Source organism: Candoia aspera, chromosome 15, assembly GCF_035149785.1.
Source record: "Candoia aspera isolate rCanAsp1 chromosome 15, rCanAsp1.hap2, whole genome shotgun sequence".
Taxonomy (NCBI): Eukaryota; Metazoa; Chordata; class Lepidosauria; order Squamata; family Boidae; genus Candoia; species Candoia aspera.
The window spans coordinates 6,143,377-6,162,290 of NC_086167.1; the positions used below are offsets into that span (position 1 = coordinate 6,143,377).

At 43.4% G+C, this 18,914-nt stretch overlaps 1 protein-coding gene and 1 non-coding gene across 3 annotated transcripts in view; both read left to right on the plus strand.

Annotated features, from left to right (window-relative positions):
- Positions 1-2,596: 2,596 nt before the first annotated feature.
- Positions 2,597-2,737, plus strand: LOC134506000 (U4 spliceosomal RNA). Its single transcript, XR_010068765.1, has one exon. It is a non-coding gene; the product is annotated as a U4 spliceosomal RNA (small nuclear RNA).
- A 1,917-nt stretch (positions 2,738-4,654) lies between these two features.
- PXN (paxillin) overlaps positions 4,655-18,914 on the plus strand; it is a 72,665-nt gene continuing 58,405 nt past the window's right edge. For both annotated transcript variants that reach the window (XM_063315785.1, XM_063315784.1), the window contains exon 1: positions 4,655-4,740. In XM_063315785.1, coding sequence (XP_063171855.1) covers positions 4,728-4,740 — 13 coding nt within the window. In that variant the 5' untranslated portion in view covers positions 4,655-4,727. The remainder of the gene's footprint in view (positions 4,741-18,914) is intronic.

Consider the following 18,914-nt stretch of genomic DNA (forward strand, 5'->3'; position numbering starts at 1 on the left):
CTTTAAACAAGGATCAAGGTACCTATTTTGCCCCTTGACGTACACAAAAGAACCAGTTTTTGGCTCTGGTGGAGAACCTGAAGCTGCGAAAACAAAAGTGGACTTGCTGCAGACTTTTAGACAATGTGCCCTTGGCTTGACTATTTATTTGAACCATTCACGGTTGATTGATTACATTTCAATCCTGACATTACGAAAAAAACTCTTGCTGTAGAGGGAGAAATGAACCAGGGTGGTTCGCCTTACCTCCCAGAGAAAGTAGCTGCAATGTTTTCCTGAATGCCTAAACGGTAATTATGTGACTTGTAAGGATTAAAGTTTGCTTGTTTCTTTTCCCCACCCTTATTCCTTTTTCCATCTTCACAACGGTAAGTTCGCTAAATTCAATGGAACTCACTTCCTTATAAATCAGAATGAGATTAATTACCCTGTCGGACAAGTTTTATTTAGCTCCAGAAAATGTTAGGAGTGCTGTTGCTGTATGAATACGAATTAAAGCAATAATAATACATTCTGTTGGGGGAGAAATCAAGTTGTTATTGTTATTATTGTTATATAATATGTGTGTATGTGTGTGTGTTTTATCCGTTCAATCATGTCTGATTCTCGGGGACTGCCTGGACAAGTCCCTGCAGTTTTCTTGGCAAGGTTTTTCAGAAGTGGTTTGCCATTGCCTCCTTCTTGGGGCTGAGAGAAAGGGACTGGCCCAAGGTGACCCAGCTGGCTTTGTGCCTAAGGCAGGACTAGAACTCAGGGTCTCCCGGTTTCTAGCCTGATGCATTAACCTCTACACCAAACACTCTCTCTCTCTCTCTCTCTCTCTCTCACACACACACACAGCTAACGTACCTAATATACATACCTTCTATTTTCCCCACAACAACAACCCTGCGAGGTGGGTTGGGCTGAGAGCCAGGGACTGGTTCCAAGTCACCCAGCCGGCTTTCATGCCTAATAATATAGGATGCATCTCACAGAAGAAAAACTTGACTTCTTTAATTCAAAACAAATGCAGCGGTTTGTTTCAGGCTTGAATCTGTGGGTGAAAGGAAATCACTTCTTTTGACCTAGACTCATCCCTCTGTATATGAACTGAGAAAGTTCATGTTACTTGTTGTCAAAATGGTTTTGTTTTAGGCCAGTTTTTATCCATGGGTCACTTAGAGCTATGCTGAAACCCTGAACTTATTGCAGGAGCTGAGCTTCACCACATGGTAGGTTAAAATATGGATCATTCGGATATAATGTTGCATCGTGTATTGGCGTTTTGTGTGAATACAACTAGAAAGACAGGAATCTTTTGCTTTCAGCTGTTTCATTGTTACCTAAGAGAAACAACCAAAAAAGATTCTGTGTAATGGGCCAATTATGCCCTGGAAGCTACAGTACTCGGCATGGAGCAGCCCTTTCTCTACCTTTTGACCCTGGAGGAACCATTGAAATATTTTCCAGGCCGCCGGGAACCCCTGCACATTCAGGCTCAATAGAGGAACTCCTTCAAGGCATTGTGATCCTTTTCATGTCAGGGAGGATCCGTATACTCGGCTGGAGAATAAGTTCTATTATCTACCAGTGAAATATTTAGGTATTTACTTTTGGGGTGTGCAAATATGGGCATGGCCACCAGGTGGCAGAAGGTGTTAGGGATGTGTGGGTGTCTATATCGCCATCTAGCGGTCGACCAGATTGCTGCATCCCAGATCCGGTAGTGCTAATTCAGAATTGAAAAAAAAGGTTTTTGTCAATCATGGTGGTTTGCCCTGCAAAATTATTTCCTTGAGCTAAATTGCAAAGTGGGGCTCTCAGTCTTTTTTTGCTATTGGCCCCCTTCCAACCTTGTTTTTCTCCTGTGGCCCCCCTGTCCAGGTCCCCTTACAAGTGAAAAAGATTGTCACTTACACACCTGGCTTGCAAATAGAATATATGCTTTTATTTATAATAAAGACAGTATTTGCTTTATAATGTACTTTGCTTTTCTGTGGCCCCTTAGTGCATGTGCTGCTGTCCCCTCTTACATACTTGTCACCTCTGGCCTCCTTGAAATACTCTAGGCCCCCCTTATAACCCCCAGTTAAGAACGGCTATTATAAGGTATGGCTCTCAGATATGGGCTGTGATACTCCAAATGGCCACTAGGTGGCACCAAAGAGATATGGAAAACACTAAGCATTTGCTGCCATCTAGTGGTCGTTTGGAGTATTGCAGCCCAGCTCTGGTGTCTAAGGTTGCAATGGAGAGATCTATTCCTCTGTAGGCATATATGATGCTTCTAGGCATCCCTTTCTATGCAGCTCTTTGGACCCTGCCCCCAGAGATAAGGCCCCCCTCCTCGCTTTCCACCCAGCTTCTACTTCCGAGTTTGACGTTTGCACAGATTAACATAAATGTCCCAGAAGCCTTTGCAACATCGGATCTGCTTTGGAGTGGGAAGCAGGGGCAGCTTTTTCCTTCCACTGTGCAAAAATAGAGTGTGGGAGGCATTGGAGTATAGGATGTCAGGTGGGCAATTGTTCTAGTCAGACTGGGTTGGGTGGCTCACCGTGGGGTAATTCATGGTTGCATGGTTGGGCACGAAAAAGGTGGGGGAAGAGAAGTTGACTTTGCGCAGTGGCAGTATCGTAGCCAATGAGGTTAATCCGAGGCGCGATTATTGCTAATTGAAAACTTTTCCCAATACCCCGCCATGACGACTTGAAATATAGTCGGCATTGGCAATTTTTGACAGTTTCTACGGAGACTGATAATTCTGGTTTAAAAGAAGAAAAAAAAGGAAGTCACATTCTGTGGATAGGTTGAAAGGGCCCCTTCAAAGAGTAATGAGGTTGATTGATTACAATTTATATCAGTGTTTTTCAACCTTGGCAGCTTTAAGAGGGGGACTTCAACTCCCAGCATTCCCCAGCCCCCAGCCAGCATGCTTTAAAATGTGTGGACTTCAATTCCCAGCATTCCCTAGCCAGCATGCTGACTGGGGAATGCTGGGAGTTGAAGTCCACCTGTCTTAAAGTTGCCAAGGTTGAAAAGCACTGGTTTATATAGTGAGCCAACTGTATCAGGCCAGAAACAGAGTGGAATTACTTTGCAAAAGTTTCTGGAGTTAAGCCTATCCCACGTAATGGAAGAATTGAATTAATTACACTGAATAGGAAATGAAAAACTTTATGGTGCTCATTAACCAGCACAATGCTTTGAATACGTTCATCGTTAACACAACCTTTTTTTTAAAGACATGTCTCTAATGCCGGGAAGTGAGATTAATAAACAGAAACCACTGTTTAGCCCAGATGTGTTAGGTTGAACCTAACTGTGGTTTAGCCAATTAGTCCAATGCTCTGATTTGTCTGCTCTGCCCAGTTTGCCTACGCTTTGTCTATTAGCCTATTCTAAGCCATCATGGTTTAAACTGCATGCTAGTTTAAAACATGTCTGGCTCCTTTGTAGCTCGGTGTGTTACAAGAACAGTTAACCAAGGACTGACAGGACAGCCATCACGGCCGATAATAAATTATAACCATACAGTGACCATACCTCCCTTATTATAAAGGACAGTCCTTTCTTTCAGAAAGCCCTCCTTTAGGTTTATGTGATTTAATTATTTATTTTCTTGGTGCAGCTTTGTAACACACAGTTATAAACATAAAAACAATTAATTTTTGTTTTATCCGTATGAACCTGTATCAGATTTCTCCCTTTTTCAACTTTGTCCTTTATTTTTTCCAAGAAGATATGGTCACCATAATTAACCCTTAACGCAAGGGTTTTATCACTAATGGCAATCGTAGAATTGCATTAGATTGAATAAAGTTAGCATGGTTTTACATTCTCGTAGCCTTTTGTAGTCTAATATTATTTAGGTCCTTCTATAGTTATCTATCCTAGTTTTTTATAGCCTTTAGATTTCTCATTTGTAGAATTAATTGCAATTTTATAGGATTCGTTCATATTTTTAATTCCTGTACTCCGTAATTTTACGTTAATAATTTTATCTTTACCTTATTTTATTCTATCAATGTGATTTTTTAAATTTTAATTTCTCTTTTAGTTACGTTATTAGTTCTATGCTGGTCTAATGACTGAAATAAAATCGAACTGAAATTGAATCGAATTGCCCAGCTAGGGGGCCGCATCTAATTTTGGGGCCAATCCCCCAAAACTGAGCCATGGGATGGGACACCAATAGGTGATCCCGGGGCTTTGGCTGCCCTGGGAATTCACAACAGCTCTGGAGGGAGAAAATGCCAAGGTTGGTCCCCGAAGGGCAGCAGCAGACTTAATTTGCATGGTTAAACCTCGGCATAACATGAGAAGGAACGATGTAGGGCAGTGTTTCTCAGCCTTGGCCACTAGAAGACTGTGGACTTCAACTCCCAGAATTCCCCATGGGGAATTCTGGGAGTTGAAGTCCACACGTCTTCTAGTGGCCAAGGTTGAGAAACACGGGCGTAAAGCAAGAATCGAGGCAGTGTCCCCTGGGGCTTAAGAAGCACGGGCATTCCCCCCTTCGGGAGCGGGGCTTCCAACCTGCGGATCGCAGGCAGGGCGGCTAGGGGGCGCTGGTGCCGCAGAGACGCCGCGAGGCCTCCTTTCCCCTCCCCTCCGCGACCCAGCTGGTGCAGCTGGCGCCCGCGCGGCGGGGGCGGGCCTCGGTGGGCTCGCGCGCGCGGTCCCGGCGGCGCCGAGGGGAGAGCGGCGGCTCCAGTCGGGGCGGCGGCGGCGGCGGCGGCAACATGGACGACCTGGGTGAGCCACGCGCCAACGGGGCGCCCCCTCCCCTTACTTTGGGGGCGCCCTGCTGCTTTCCTTGCCGCCTTTCCCCCCCTCTTTCTTTGGAGCCTCTTTACTTTGTTCGCCTGGGGGGCGGGTCCCCGCCGCTCCTCTCGGAGTCTCTCCTTCGCTGCCTTCAATTGGGGAGGGGTCCCCCGTCGGTTGGGCTCTTTTCCCCATGGGGGGGGTCTCCCCCTGGTCTCCCTTGGCGCGCTTCCTTTACTTTTTAAAATGGGTTTCCTTTCCGTGGGGGGTCTGCTTGGTTACTCTTCTGTCTCCCCGATCCTTTTTGCGGGGAGGGGTCCCACTCGTCCAATCCTTTAAGGTCCTGGGGGAGCCCCACTTCCCTTACGCCTTAGGGCGCTCCCGATCTCTCCCTTAACTTCCTAGCTCAATTTTTTTTAACGGGGGTCCCGTGTCGTGTGTTTCCTGGTCTGTTCCTGGGGGGGGGTCCTTCTGGGTCCCCAAACTTGTCCTCTTCCTGGTTTTCGCGGTTGTCCTCTTTGCGTTCAACTCGGGTTTCTGCCCCTCCTCTCCACCTGCCACGCGTGAGCACCCCCCCCCCCCCGTGAATCCTCTGTATGCCTTCGCCCCCCACCCCTTGGCTTCAAATTCACATATTTTGCCCTTCGTTGGATCGCCTTGGATTTTCCCCCCTCTTTGAACGTCAGCCTCCTCCCTGCTTTCCTTTTGCTTCATGCTGGGACGGGTTCACACAACAGGCTAAATCTCAGACCTGGGTTAGGTGTACATACACTCACATACATGGAGTGTATTCACAGAATAGGTGACCCCCAAGTCAATAAATAATATTACGCCATTTCTGATGGCTGGCTCCCCCCATCTTGAACACCAGAGTTCCTAACCCCATTTTAGTCTAATCTATCTGTTGTGTAAACCCCACCAAGGGGTACCCTCAACTGTCATTCCTCCAGACTCCTTCTCCAAGTGATGCGTTTGATCACAACTCCCATTGTCCCCACCCAGCAGAACCCACTGGGCGAGTGGTGCCCTCCCCAAGCCCCTTAAAGGTGTTGCTTTCACAGTTGTAACATTTAGGCCTGACTTAAGTTTGCTTTTAAATACATTCAGATAAAATGAATCTTTTTTTCTGGTGTTTATATATCCTCAAGTGCCAGGAAGCTATTAGCAAGGGGGCTGCATCAGAAGGAATCAACAGCATGATTGTTTTTTTGTTAGCATACGAAGTTGCAAACAAAGTTTGGAGTTCCCACGTTGTTTTTATAATATCCACCTTATGAAAGAGTGTTTTGACGAAATGGAAAACTGGCTTGTTGTTTTGGGTGATCTCCCTGTAGTTTTTTCCTTTGCGGAAAGGTTCAGGAAATGAAAGTCCTCTCTGGGTATGAAACCTGTGATTTTAAGCAATATCCTATAGAATGGCATTGAACTCTGTGGGACTCACTTCAGAGCAAACATGGGTGGGACTGAACCAAGATTCACAGTTTTGGGTGTAATTCCTGATTGATTCACAGGGTTGTGGAAGTGAATGTTTTGTTATGAGGCCCAGAACTGGATGCAACATTTTAGGTCCAGTCTGACCAAAACCGAACAGAGATGAATGATGAATTCTCTTGATCTTAACGCTATACTTAGGATTGTATTTGCTGTTTTTGCAGCTGCATCTCAGGGTTGGCTCCTGCTCAACTTGTAATCTTTCAAGACATGCAGATCTGTTTTGCGTGTAACGCTATCCAGTATGGTCCTTCGATTATTGTTAAGACATGTTAGATACGCACAATTTTAAAAAATGTTTTTCTCTGAGGATGTATTGTTTTTCCTGCATGGAATCCTGCCATAATTTTTAAAATCAACATCTGCTTTATCCCTAGTATCTTTACTTTTATTTATTTATTTAATTAATTTACGTGTGTCTCAAATTTCTACTACTGCCCATCTCCCCCCAAGGAGGGACTTTGAGCGCTTTTTTCTTAGACTTTATGCGATGCACTAAATTACAGACTAGGCAACTTCTTTTTAGCATTGTATAACAGTTCTGTAGGGTTTATTTTGTACGCTTCCAGGAAACTGAGTCAAGGAAATCATTATTAAACTTAACCACGGTTGGAAATGGCATGCAGACATAGCCCTGCCCTTATAACTGTTTATTTATTAACTACATATGTCTTATTACAACGAAAGCCAATGATTTCAGAGAACGTATTAGGGCAAAGTAACCAGGTTGTAATGCAGTACAGAATCGAAACACCCACTATTATAACTTAAAAAGAAAAAAAGATGGGAATTGAGCACAATACTGTAATTGAAAAAATATATAGGTTACAGATTTTTTGGTAGCTATTTTGTAGCTGCATCCAGTGGCAATAGCCCTGGGGAAAATTCATCCACTTTCCTGGAAACTCCACTGAATTGATCAGTTAGTAAAAAGCACCATGGTCTGTGTTGATGCCAGTTCAGATATGTGGCAATCAGAAGGATTAACAGAACAGCAGGCTGCAAATTTAATTAATAAATAAAAATTGAACTCTTCTTTCCATCTCTTTCCTATTTTATATCCTCATGTTCTGGCCGTACCATACTTAAGGCAGTTACAGCAAATCAAATGTAGAAAACAGCAAGAAAACAGAAACTGCTAGAATGAAGGCGAAATGAAAGTCAACGTCGTTAAAATCAATTCCACCGATTGTGTTGGATTATCCAACCTCTCCCAAATCATCCATGCAGCTGATTAGTTTCTAGGCCAACCCAAGGCCTTGAGTCCATTTCATGTCGCTTTGGATTGTTTCCATTTGCTGCAAGTATTATTGACTACCGTCATATAACACCTAGTAGCAAGTTCCCAAACTTAGTATTTTTGGTACTTTAACATTTGCTGAAATGGTACTCTAAATATCATAGCTTCTAGGATATGCTAATCAGTTTGTTGGACCAAAAACAGTTGTGGTTGTGTTATGCACATTGTATTAATCTGTGACTTGTTAAGCTACGGATGATTGGATGAACCACAATAAGTTGCATTTGCACAACACGCTAAGTCAAAGCTAGTCAAAGCTAATCAAACCGCAGTGTGGCTGATCACAATGTCTGGACTCCCAGCTCTTTTCTGTAGAGCCTTAAAGACAAATTGCGTTTATTTTTTGCATGAAGTGGTGGTGCTCCAGGCAAGGTTCTGCCAAAATCATTTCCTTGCCTTTAAGGTGCCCTTCACGTACTTGAAGGCAGCCATCACGTCTCCCCGTGGTCTTCTCTCCTCACTAAACACACCCACTGCCTTCAATCATTCTTACATTTTTCCTTCCAGGGTTATCATTTTGTTTGCTGTCCTCTGAACATGCTCTAATTGTTCATGTCCTTCCTGACATGTGTGCTCAACACTGGATGCGTTATTCTAGGGATAGTCTGACAAAACAGAATCAAAATGAATGATGGCTTCTCTTGAGCTTCACGTTATACTTACAGTATATGGCTGCAGCCTAGGATTGTATTTGCTGTTTCTGCCGCTGCATCACAGTGTTGCCTCATGCTCACCTTGCAATCTGCCAAGACACCCAGATCCTTTTGCACATACTGCTGCCCAGTTATGGTCCTACCATCATTTCTTCATGCTCTTGATTTTTCTGGCCTAAATATAGGACTTTGCATTGGTCTGTGTTCAAATTCCTTCTGCTGGTTTCTAGCTTTTGTTCCAGCTTGTCGCGATCCTCCAGGAAGTTGATAGCTGTCCTCTGAGATATTTGCTCTCCCCCATCCTTTTGCTTTCTGCAGTTTTGATCCCTGTGTTTTCCAACCCTCATCCCAGTCATTTATAAATAGGTTGAAGAATGTAGGGTATAGAGCAGAAGTCTACGATACACCATTTGAAACTTCCATTGGCTATGGTTGTTCCACCAGCTGAGTACCCTTTCATGGTAGCAAAATCCACCCCATATTTTTCCATCTTCTATACCAGAATGTCGTGGGAGACTTTTTTGAAAGTGTAGCTTGGATTTCCGTAAAACCATGTCTGCTGTATTTCCCTGATCAACTTCCTTTAAAAAAAGAAGGATCCTTTCCTTTTTAGAAAATTGAAAAATGTTTACCAGTGCTCAATATCATTTCCAACAGATGTGTGAACGTAGAGTTGGTTATATTGTACAATTGATGCTTAATACGGCCTTGATAAGAAGTCGCAAAGTGCATTGGATTAGTTTGTTATAGGAAAAAAGGGGGCGTCTTTGAACTTTGAATATGAAAAAAGTCTGTACCTTAGAACTTAACACTAAAGTCTCCGTTGTATTATTATGTGGTGTTGTTTATGGCATGATTTTTTTTTCTTGATCAATCCACGCTGGTTTTGGCCGAGCAATGCTTCCTTTTCTGAAACCAACTGCGTAATAATCTGTTTTGGTTATTCACTGTTGGGTATTCAACCCTCCTGAAACGTAACCATATTTCACCAAAGCACTGAGCTTACAAGCACTTGCCATTGTTTATCTAACAGCATATTTATCTGATACATCATGCTTGTTTCCGGCCAGCTTCATGCAATCCGGCTGCCTTTTCCTTTGGAAATGTGTTGATCTTGTCAGTCTGGCTCTTTATTTTATTGTTGATTGACTCTAGTTTTTTTCCCCTCGAGATACACCCCAGATCATCTTACGCAACCTGAGATGCCACGCTTTTTTTTCTACTTCGGGATTGTTGTGGATTTTTTTTTTGTTTTTTGGGGGGGTTTTTTTTGCCTTTTTGCCTCTTAAATCTGCCAAACTTTCCATCACAAATGCAGCGCCAAATTTATGATGATACATAGTGGAATGTTGTTGGGGAAAAAAAAATACTGTGTCTGTTTCATAATTCTGTTCCCATCCCACCAAGCCATGATTTGCTGGAAAAAAAAAAAAAAGACAATTGGAGAAAGTCACAAACACCCTAACCCTTTAATCTGGCTTAGAAATCACATTGTCTGCTTCACAGGATATACTAGACTAGGAAAGGCAGACAGCAGCTTGTGTATTGTACGGACTGAGTCTTTGTGAACATTTTGAATAAAGAAGAAGGGTGCTTAATTGGAATACCCAGGTTTTAGGACAGTTTTAGCTACCATTACCTGAACAGGATATTTCTGTTTCTGAAACCAGTTAGCCATCTTAACCAGTAGGTGTTTTGCTTGTATTTAAAAAAAAAAATTGCTTCAGTCCTGTTACAGGTAGTCCTCGCTTAACAACCATTCATTTAGTGATGGTTCAGACTTATGACGGGGCTGGAAAAAATGGCTTATGGCCAGTGCTCACACTTATGACCGTCGCAGCTTCCCCATGGTCACATGATCACAGTTTGGGTACTTGCCAACGGGTTTGCATTTATGACCGTCGCAGCATCTCGTGGTCATGTGATTGCCATTTTCGACCTTCCCGGATGGCTTCTGGCAAGCAATGGGGAACTGCGTGATTTGCTTAACAACCACATGGTTCGCTTAACCCCTGCAGTGATTCGCTTAAGGAGTGCCACAAAAAAGGCCGTAAAATTGGGTCAGATTCGTTTAATGACCACTTTGCTTAGCAACCAAACTTCTGGTCCCAATTGTAGTCGTTAAGCGAGGACTACCTGTATTGCATACACACACACACCCACTTAGATTTCCTACAGATGCGGACTTTTCTTGCCCCTGATACTGAGAAGGCTCGGCTTCTCTTTTTAGTCTTGACTTTTAGTGTTTGCATGTGCGAAAGGAACTTTTTGCAGATGGAACTAGTTCCCTGTTTTTTGCAATCGTCTTAATTAAAGCATACTCATGTTAATGTTCAGGCTGCTTTCTTCTCTTTGTAAGTTGTATTAACAAGCCAACGAGAGTGCTTCACGTTTGCCTGATGGGATGTTGTAGCAGTGAGGTCTATCCAAAGAGAACTCTTGGCAAGACCCATTTATGGCCCTGCCACTGTTCCTTTAATAGCCGCTAAATGTGTTGTTCAAATATTCTCCAGGAAAGTCTCCATTTTATTACTAGGCCTTGAGTATTAAATTGCAGTGCTAATTTAAAGTCAGCAGTAGCACCTACAGAAGAGGAAATCTAAAACAAGCAAGGGGTAAATCCATCTAGACGCGGCGTCCATCCGGGACTTTCCTCTGCCCTCTTATTAATCATCTTCCCTTTCTACGGAGGAATAAAAATGGCAACGATGCTGCTGCTGCAAACGATGGTGAATTAAGGGAAGTTCTTTCCAAGTGAGGAGGTGTCTGCCTTCCCTCAAACCTCTCTCCTTTACATCATCACCATGGCAGGAATAAACAAAGAATGGGATAGCTTAGAATACCTGCCCTGTGATGCTTGTTTATTATTTATTTCTTGCACAAATTTGGTGACCGTGCATCTCCCCCAAAAGAGGGACTCGTATTCTAGACCTCAGATATTTTCCCTGCATTGTGCTCTCTTTCCACGAATGGGTTTCCAGCTCCAGCGAGCACTACTTTGGTTAAGGGCGAGCATTTTGAGTACGCATTTGCGTACCCACCGAAGAAACATTCCCATCTCCTCCAGACCATGGTACTGAAATGCACAAGCTACAGCTGTTGCATTCCATAAATTCAGTGAGGTATTTGCGACTGTCCCCCGACCGCTTAATCGCCAAATGGGGCATGCGCCAGTGACTTTTCTTCCTAAAGGGGTGTTTAATCTGAGCTGACTCTGCTCTTCTGTGATTTTTGACATGTGTACTGTTGGCTCAGCAGTATTTGGAAAGCTGAGTTCTTCCTTGATTGTCTCAAAAAGTTTGGTTGTCGAGCGAACGAGTTTTCCTGTGGTAAAAATCAAAGCATTCCTTGTTCTTAGTTGCCACATGCTAGGATTGGACCTTCCTAAAAACGAGCTTCTGTGGACAAAAAGAGGAATCTAAGATTATGATGAAGGTGAAAGAAGAAAGTGCAAAAGCTGGTTTGCAGCTAAACCTCAAAAAAACCAAGATTATGGCAACCAGCTTGATTGATAACTGGCAAATAGAGGGAGAAAATGTAGAAGCAGTGAAAGACTTTGTATTCCTAGGTGCAAAGATTACTGCAGATGCTGACTGCAGTCAGGAAATCAGAAGACGCTTAATCCTTGGAAGAAGAGCAATGACAAATCTCGATAAAATAGTTAAGAGCAGAGACATCACACTGACAACAAAGGCCCGCATAGTTAAAGCAATGGTGTTCCCCGTAGTAACATATGGCTGCGAGAGCTGGACCATAAGGAAGGCTGAGAGAAGGAAGACAGATGCTTTGGAACTGTGGTGTTGGAGGAAAATGCTGAGAGTGCCTTGGACTGCCAGAAGATCAAACCAGTCCATCCTCCAGGAAATAAAGCCAGACTACTCACTGGAGGGGATGATATTAAAGGCAAAACTGAAATACTTTGGCCACATAATGAGAAGACAGGACACCCTGGAGAAGATGCTGATGCTAGGGAGAGTGGAAGGCAAAAGGAAGAGGGGCCGACCAAGGGCGAGGTGGATGGATGATATTCTAGAGGTGACGGACTCGTCCCTGAGGGAGCTGGGGGTGTTGACGACCGACAGGAAGCTCTGGCGTGGGCTGGTCCATGAAGTCACGAAGAGTCGGAAGCGACTAAACAAATAAACAACAACAACAACAAGATTCATACCTGGCATTGGTCTACATGTTTAGCCCCCTGTACGTTTATTTGTTTCATGGCTTCTCATTTTTACGTTGTAAAATAAGGGTTATAAAAACCACAGTTCAGAGGGATGTTTTAGCGATAGTTGATCTTTATAAAGCATTTTACTCCCAATCGATGGCCCAACATTTTATTCCGAGAAACCATCATTGCCATTTAAAAAAAAAAAAATGTCCCTAGAATTACTCTGGTATAAAAAATCTGACACATACACACACAGAGAGAGAGACCCCGTGCGTGCAAGGAACTTGGTATATTTCCAAACCAAGCTTTTGCATTGCTTTTAAAAATTTCTTAACGTATCCCGCATAAACTGGGATATGTGTAAATAAATGTGAATGAATATCTGGATTCACATATGGTAATTCCACACAGTGTATTTTTGGATGCTTTTTACAGTTGTGTATTATTCATTGCCTCTTGGCACATCCTTTATTTATTATGATGATTTTATTGATTGCATCAACTCCCTAATTTTGGCATGGCACAACCGTGCCTCCTAAACCATCTTGATAAATTGATCCCAGGTTTGAATAAATTGAATTCAGCTTTGCTCCCTCCCACCTCTTCCCCCTCCCCCCAAACCGTTCTCCCATATGATCTCATGGTATAAGCCAATGTTTCTCAACCTTGGCAGTTTTAAGATGTGTGGACTTCAACTCCCAGAATTCTCCAGCCGGCATGCTTTAAGATGTGGGGACATGCTGGCTGGGGAATTCTGGGAGTTGAAGTCCACACGTCTTAAAGTAGCCAAGGCTGAAAAACACTGGTATAACCAATAGAAACTAGGCGGCATCTTTAGCATTCTACTAAGATTTGTTCATCCACTGGTTTTCCAATTTGCTGTGCCTGAACATCTGTCCCCATCTATCCTCCCACCATGCACCTGTGCTGAAACCTAAACTCTTATTCTAGGAATTAATAGGTAGTTCTATCTTGGCTAGCATTTTGGATTTTATTGGGAATTCTTTCTGGGTGCTTATTTCCCACCATTGTTTTCCCTCTATTTCCCTTTCCCAATAAAGTCTTTTTTTTATATCCCTCTATTTCCCTTTCCCAATAAACTCTTTTTTTATATCTAGAGATTTGGCTTCCTTGCTTTGCTGAGGGGATTTCTCCTTAAAGGGAATTTCCCAGCCAGGTGGAGGATCCAAATCCTTTTCTCTTTGAAAGGATTTTCCATGAGTTGGGCTGAAGGGAGAAGTCCTTGATAGAACGATTAAGGAGGGTTAAGCTGATGAACTTAGCATGTTGGGAGCTTCACTGGGACTGATGTAGCCTGTCTTCAGCATCTTTTACTGGAGAACCTTTCGATGAAGCATTGTTGGTAAATGATCACCCCTCTAAGATCGTGACCCTGTATGGAACACAAGCTTGGCGGGGAGGCAAGCTTGGTTAAAGATTTCATAAGTTGCTTAAGGAGATCAAGACTGTTTTTCAGTGGCCTGAATTCATCCAGCTTTCTTTTTCCTTTAAATGTCAGTCCTGGCCACAAGGTAAAGCTTTGAGGCGGAAAGCGATAACTGATGTGAAAGCAAAGTGGCTGTATATTACTGGAAGTCCTTGTACAGATGATCATAGCGAAAGTAATAGGGGTTTAGATCTCATTTCGATGTCACGCTAACCCAGATTTGTTTGGAAAATTATTAGTTTGGGTTCCTCCTGAATAGTTAAAGAAATGTGGAAGTGTCTTCTGTGGTTGGCTTGAACTGGGTTTTGTCCCTTGTTCTTGCTGTAACAAACCAAACTTGTTATGCTAAATACAATATAATTTCAAATATCAAAGGTTATCACTTACTAGATTTAAGTCCACCAAAATGAACACACAGGTAGTCCTCATTTAGTGACCACAATTGGGACCGGCAGTTGGGTTGTTAAAGAAAGCAGTCACTAAGTGAAACAGTGACTGGGCGTATGGTCTTACTTCAGCTTTCCTTTGCTTTACAGACCTGCGAAGGTCATAAATGTGAGGATTGGTCATAAAGTTATGTTTTCATCACTGTCATAACTTGAACAGTCACTAAACGAGGCAGTCACTAAACGAGACTACCTGTATTAAGTTGCCCAGCGTTGTATCTGCAGGATGGGAAATGAATGTGGATTAGTTTCATATACTGACTAAACACTAAACATGGTTTCTTTCCCTTAGCTTAGCATATTGTGTGAATCAGCTGGCCAGTATTCAGTATCAGCCAATATTCAACCAGCCATGATTTAGCACAGTTTGTAGACTAAATCCAGCATATAAGATCATTGTGGCATCCTATTCATGTCAATCAGGTGGCACAGGAATTTGAGGACAGGGTTTTTCAAACGTGGCAACTTGAAGATGTGTGGACTTCAACTCCCAGAATTCTGGCTGGCTGGGGAATTCTGGGAGTTGAAGTCCACCCGTCTCAAAGTTGCCCAGTTTGAGAAATACTGGCCTAGTATCCCTTAGTTTGCAAAGCTAACAAGCAGAAAAATTGTTGACTACTTGTTAGAAGACCTTTCCAGTGGGCCGTGACTTAGTGCAGCAAGAGGGGTGCTGAAGGGTCAGTCCATTTCAACCGGCTGAAACGTTGCTATTTTTTCCTGTTGCTGATGTATAGATTGTTCTGTGGTGCATTTCTCTCACACCTATTTTGGGTGTGTGATCATGTTCTGGGAGAAAACAGCAGATCCCTGGCTGAGTTTAATTGGGAACTCAGCTCTGGAATATGTTCGTTGCTTGGATCTACTCTCTCACGCTGCCCCCAAAATGTGTCCGTTCCCTGTGAGGTCTTCAGTTTATGGTGCTTTTGCTTCACTATTTCAGGCCGAGGGTCACACTTGGCTCTGAATAGTGATCTAAGGCTGGAGTGGTGAGAAGAAACAAATGTTTGACGTAATTCACTTTTCACTTTAATTAGAATTAAAGCCACTTACGCTGATTACTGTCCAGTCATGTTGTTCATTAACTCCCCCCTTGACCTACATTTGGAATCTGATCTCATGGTGTTTAAAAAAAGGCCTTAAATGCATATTGTTTTCAGGTCAGTCATGAAACTGAAAAGACAATTGTGGGTGGGGGGGAAGAACCGAATACCATTTTAAATTATGCTAGTGCTGGGGTGAGAGAGTGTTTGCAAAATTGATTTTATTTATTTTTAATTTATTTATATTTTAATTTTCGTCACTGCCCATCTCGCACAAAGCGACTCCACTTGATTACAGGTAGTCCTTGCTTAACGACCACAATGGGGACAGGAATTTCAGTTGCTAAGTGAAGTGGTCATTAAGCGAATCCAACCCAATTTTACAACTTTTTTTTTTGCGGTGGTCATTATGGGAATCACCACGGGCGTTAAGCAAACCACACGGTTGATAAGCAAATTGTGCAGTTCCCCATTGATTTTGCTTGCCCGAAGCCAGCTGGGAAGGTTGAAAATGGCAATCATGTGACCACGTGATGTTGTGACAGTCATAAATGTGAACCAGTTGCCAAGCGCCCAAATCGTAATCATGTGACTGCGAGGATACGGCAACAGTCATAAGTGTGAGGACCGGTCGTAAGTCGGTTTTTCCAGCACTGTTTTAAATCTGAACCATCACTAAACAAAAGGTTGTTAAGTGAGGACTGCTTGTATTAATATATGTATATGTGCGTGTGTTTTACTTGGTGGTGGATGTTGTACTGAGCTTAGGGGTAAATGCATACCAAATAAAAAATATTACTACGAGTGCTACCGATAATTTTGCCCTTTGTCACATGAGTTATAATGCCATCATGACTTTTGCACTGGGGGGAGGGCATAATCTGTGTTTTCGGGACTGCATGCTACACACACCTTGGTTGTAGGAGCATTCCAGCATTTGGTTGTTGATCTGGGGCTGGACATCCGACTTACCCAACACGTGAGCTACAAAACGTGGGGGACGTGGCTGGCTTCTTGTTACGATATGTGCTGAAATTCTGAAGAATATTGCCCCTGTTTGGGTATCTGTGAAGATGGTAAAGGGGGCAATAACCTCGCCATGACAAGGAGAGATTCTCTCTTCTCCTAAACGATTTGATTCCCATGTAAAACAGAGGTGGTTTTGTCTTGTCGGACTTGGACAGAAGCCTAGACCTCAAGCAGGGCATGATGCAAAGGGCATTTTGTGCATTGCCATTGCATTTCCTCAACAGTCTGGGCTTTGCAGTTAGGTTTAACTCCTTGAGTTTCGTTAGAAAGATCAGGACATCGCCGTGTCCCCATGGCTGGTGCAGCAGATCCAGAGTAAAATAAAGGATTCAGTTTTCTCCACTTCCCTCTACAATTTTGTCAGTTCACCTGCTGCTCTTAGACATCCCAGGCAGAATATCTCATTCTGAAAGAGTTACCTATTCTGTGTTAGCTACTTTTGAGACCATCTCTCTCTTCGGTCCCTCCTTTCTGAAGTTCTCATTCATCCTCAGAAAGCCCCGTCTAATGATCCTAGATCAGTGTTTTTCAAACTTGGCGACTTTAAGATATGTGGACTTCAACTCCCAGAATTCCCCAGCCAGCAAGGAATAGGCTGGATCGTGAAATGCTTCTCCCTTTACAAGGCAGTATCTTTAGTCTGGACATTGGCCAGCATAAAATAAACACATAGAGACTTTAAAGAGCCGACTGTAGTGTCTAGCTTAGCGTTACTGCAGAAAATCTCCATGGGTCTCCGTGGTAAGAGAGCTGTGGAAGAGTAGAAAATTGCTAGAGCATGGAGTGTCCCAGTTACTGTTCCTGATCATCCCTTCAGGGTAGCAAGTTGGAGTCCAGTTAGTGTTTATGAGCAGGTTGAATTGCTCCTGAGAACTCCAGTGGCTACTGAATGGGTAACTTGGCTTTCTGTGCTGATAAAACTGAGATTGTTTTGGCTAGCTATAAGCAATTTAAAGGGGCCTTTGCAGAGAGAAGGAGGGAACGAAATAACAGCTCTTTGATATCGTACAGGTAGTCCTCGCTTAATGAGCATTCGTTTAGTGACAGTTTGGACTTATGGTACTGAAAAAAAAAAACAATTTATGACTGGTCCTCACAGTTATGACCATCACGGTCATGATTTGGGTGTTAGGCAGCTGTTCACATTTATGACTGTCGCAGCATCCCATGGTCACATGATCACCATTTTCGACCTCCCCGGCCGGCTTCTGGCAAGCAAAATCAGTGGGGGACTGCATGGTTCACTTAACGACCACATGGTTTGCTTAATGCCAGTGGTGATTCACTTAACGACCGCTGCAAAAAAGGTCATAAAATTGGGTTGGGTTTGCTTGATGACTGCTTCACTTAGCAACCAAAATTCCAATCCAAATTGTGGTCATTAAGCAAGGACTACCTGTACCATCTCTTTCAACTCCTAGCTCTGAGCACGTGGTGGGAGGTAGAGAAGTGGTCTTTTTTATTCCTGTTATAAAATGTAGGAAGGTCTTCCCCCGATAACCTAAATTGGATCGTTAGATCATTTTAATCTAAGAGTTGTACCTGCTGTGGGGCGGTCGTTCCACTTTCTTTTAGGGATGAGCAACACAACATCCAGAGCGCCTGCACCTTTCCTCTCCCTCATTTTTTCAGTCTCCAAAGCCCCCTCTCTAATCCCAAGCATTGCAAATTTGGTGGCCTAGTCACCTGCCATTTCGACAGACGAAACTTTTGAAAAGCAGCGTCAAGTCTTAAAACTGGCTCAGCATTATTTTTCACTGGTTTTCCCTGGGCCGCTCCATGGAAGCAAAAACTGGAATTTTTTAAAAATTTTTTTGAAGAGGATAGAAAGAGTATTGATGCTTTCCCAAGCACCTTCCTCAGAATTCTGTGGATAGCCAAGAAAACGGAGCGGACCAGAGCAGACCAGAACGAACAGATCTAGAACGGATCTGGAACAGATCCCCAGGGAGGCTCAAGTTACCATATTTTGAACACACGATGCAAACATGATGAATTCCCTGAGAAGTTCATAATGTTGGAAAGATGGAAGGGAAGAGAAGAAGGAGATGACCAGCAGCAAGGTGGAGGGACAGTGGTGGAGGTTACAGTGGTGGTGCGGGACCTGAAGGACCAGACTGGAGACAGATCGTTGAGACAATTCAGAAATAAGATTTCCAAGGCCTTCCCCACATTCCAGTGCAGCAGTCCTGCATTCTAAGCAGTGGCGGCTTTGCATTCCTGAGTCTCTGAGGGATCCTGTCCTCAGCGCAGCCTCCATGGACTGGCACGCATGACTGGTGCGTGGTACAAATAGCACGGAGAGGCTGCATGAAATATGTGGGTGGAGGTGGAGGAAAGGAACTGGGGTGGTGCACAGAGGAAGTTTGATGTAGTTCTTGGCTGTTTTCCTCGTAATTGTTTTAATCAACTGGAATGCAGCCTTGTCCAGTGCTCGCTTGGCAGAAACAGCCACGCTCCCCCCTTTTCAGAGTGCTGGATCGGGATGAATTCTCCGTTGCTTTCCAAATGGTGAAACTTGGATGTGTTTCTCAGGGGAAGGGAGCAGAGAATTAAGGGGACTAAGCAGCCCAGAGGAAAAGTCATTTATTCAA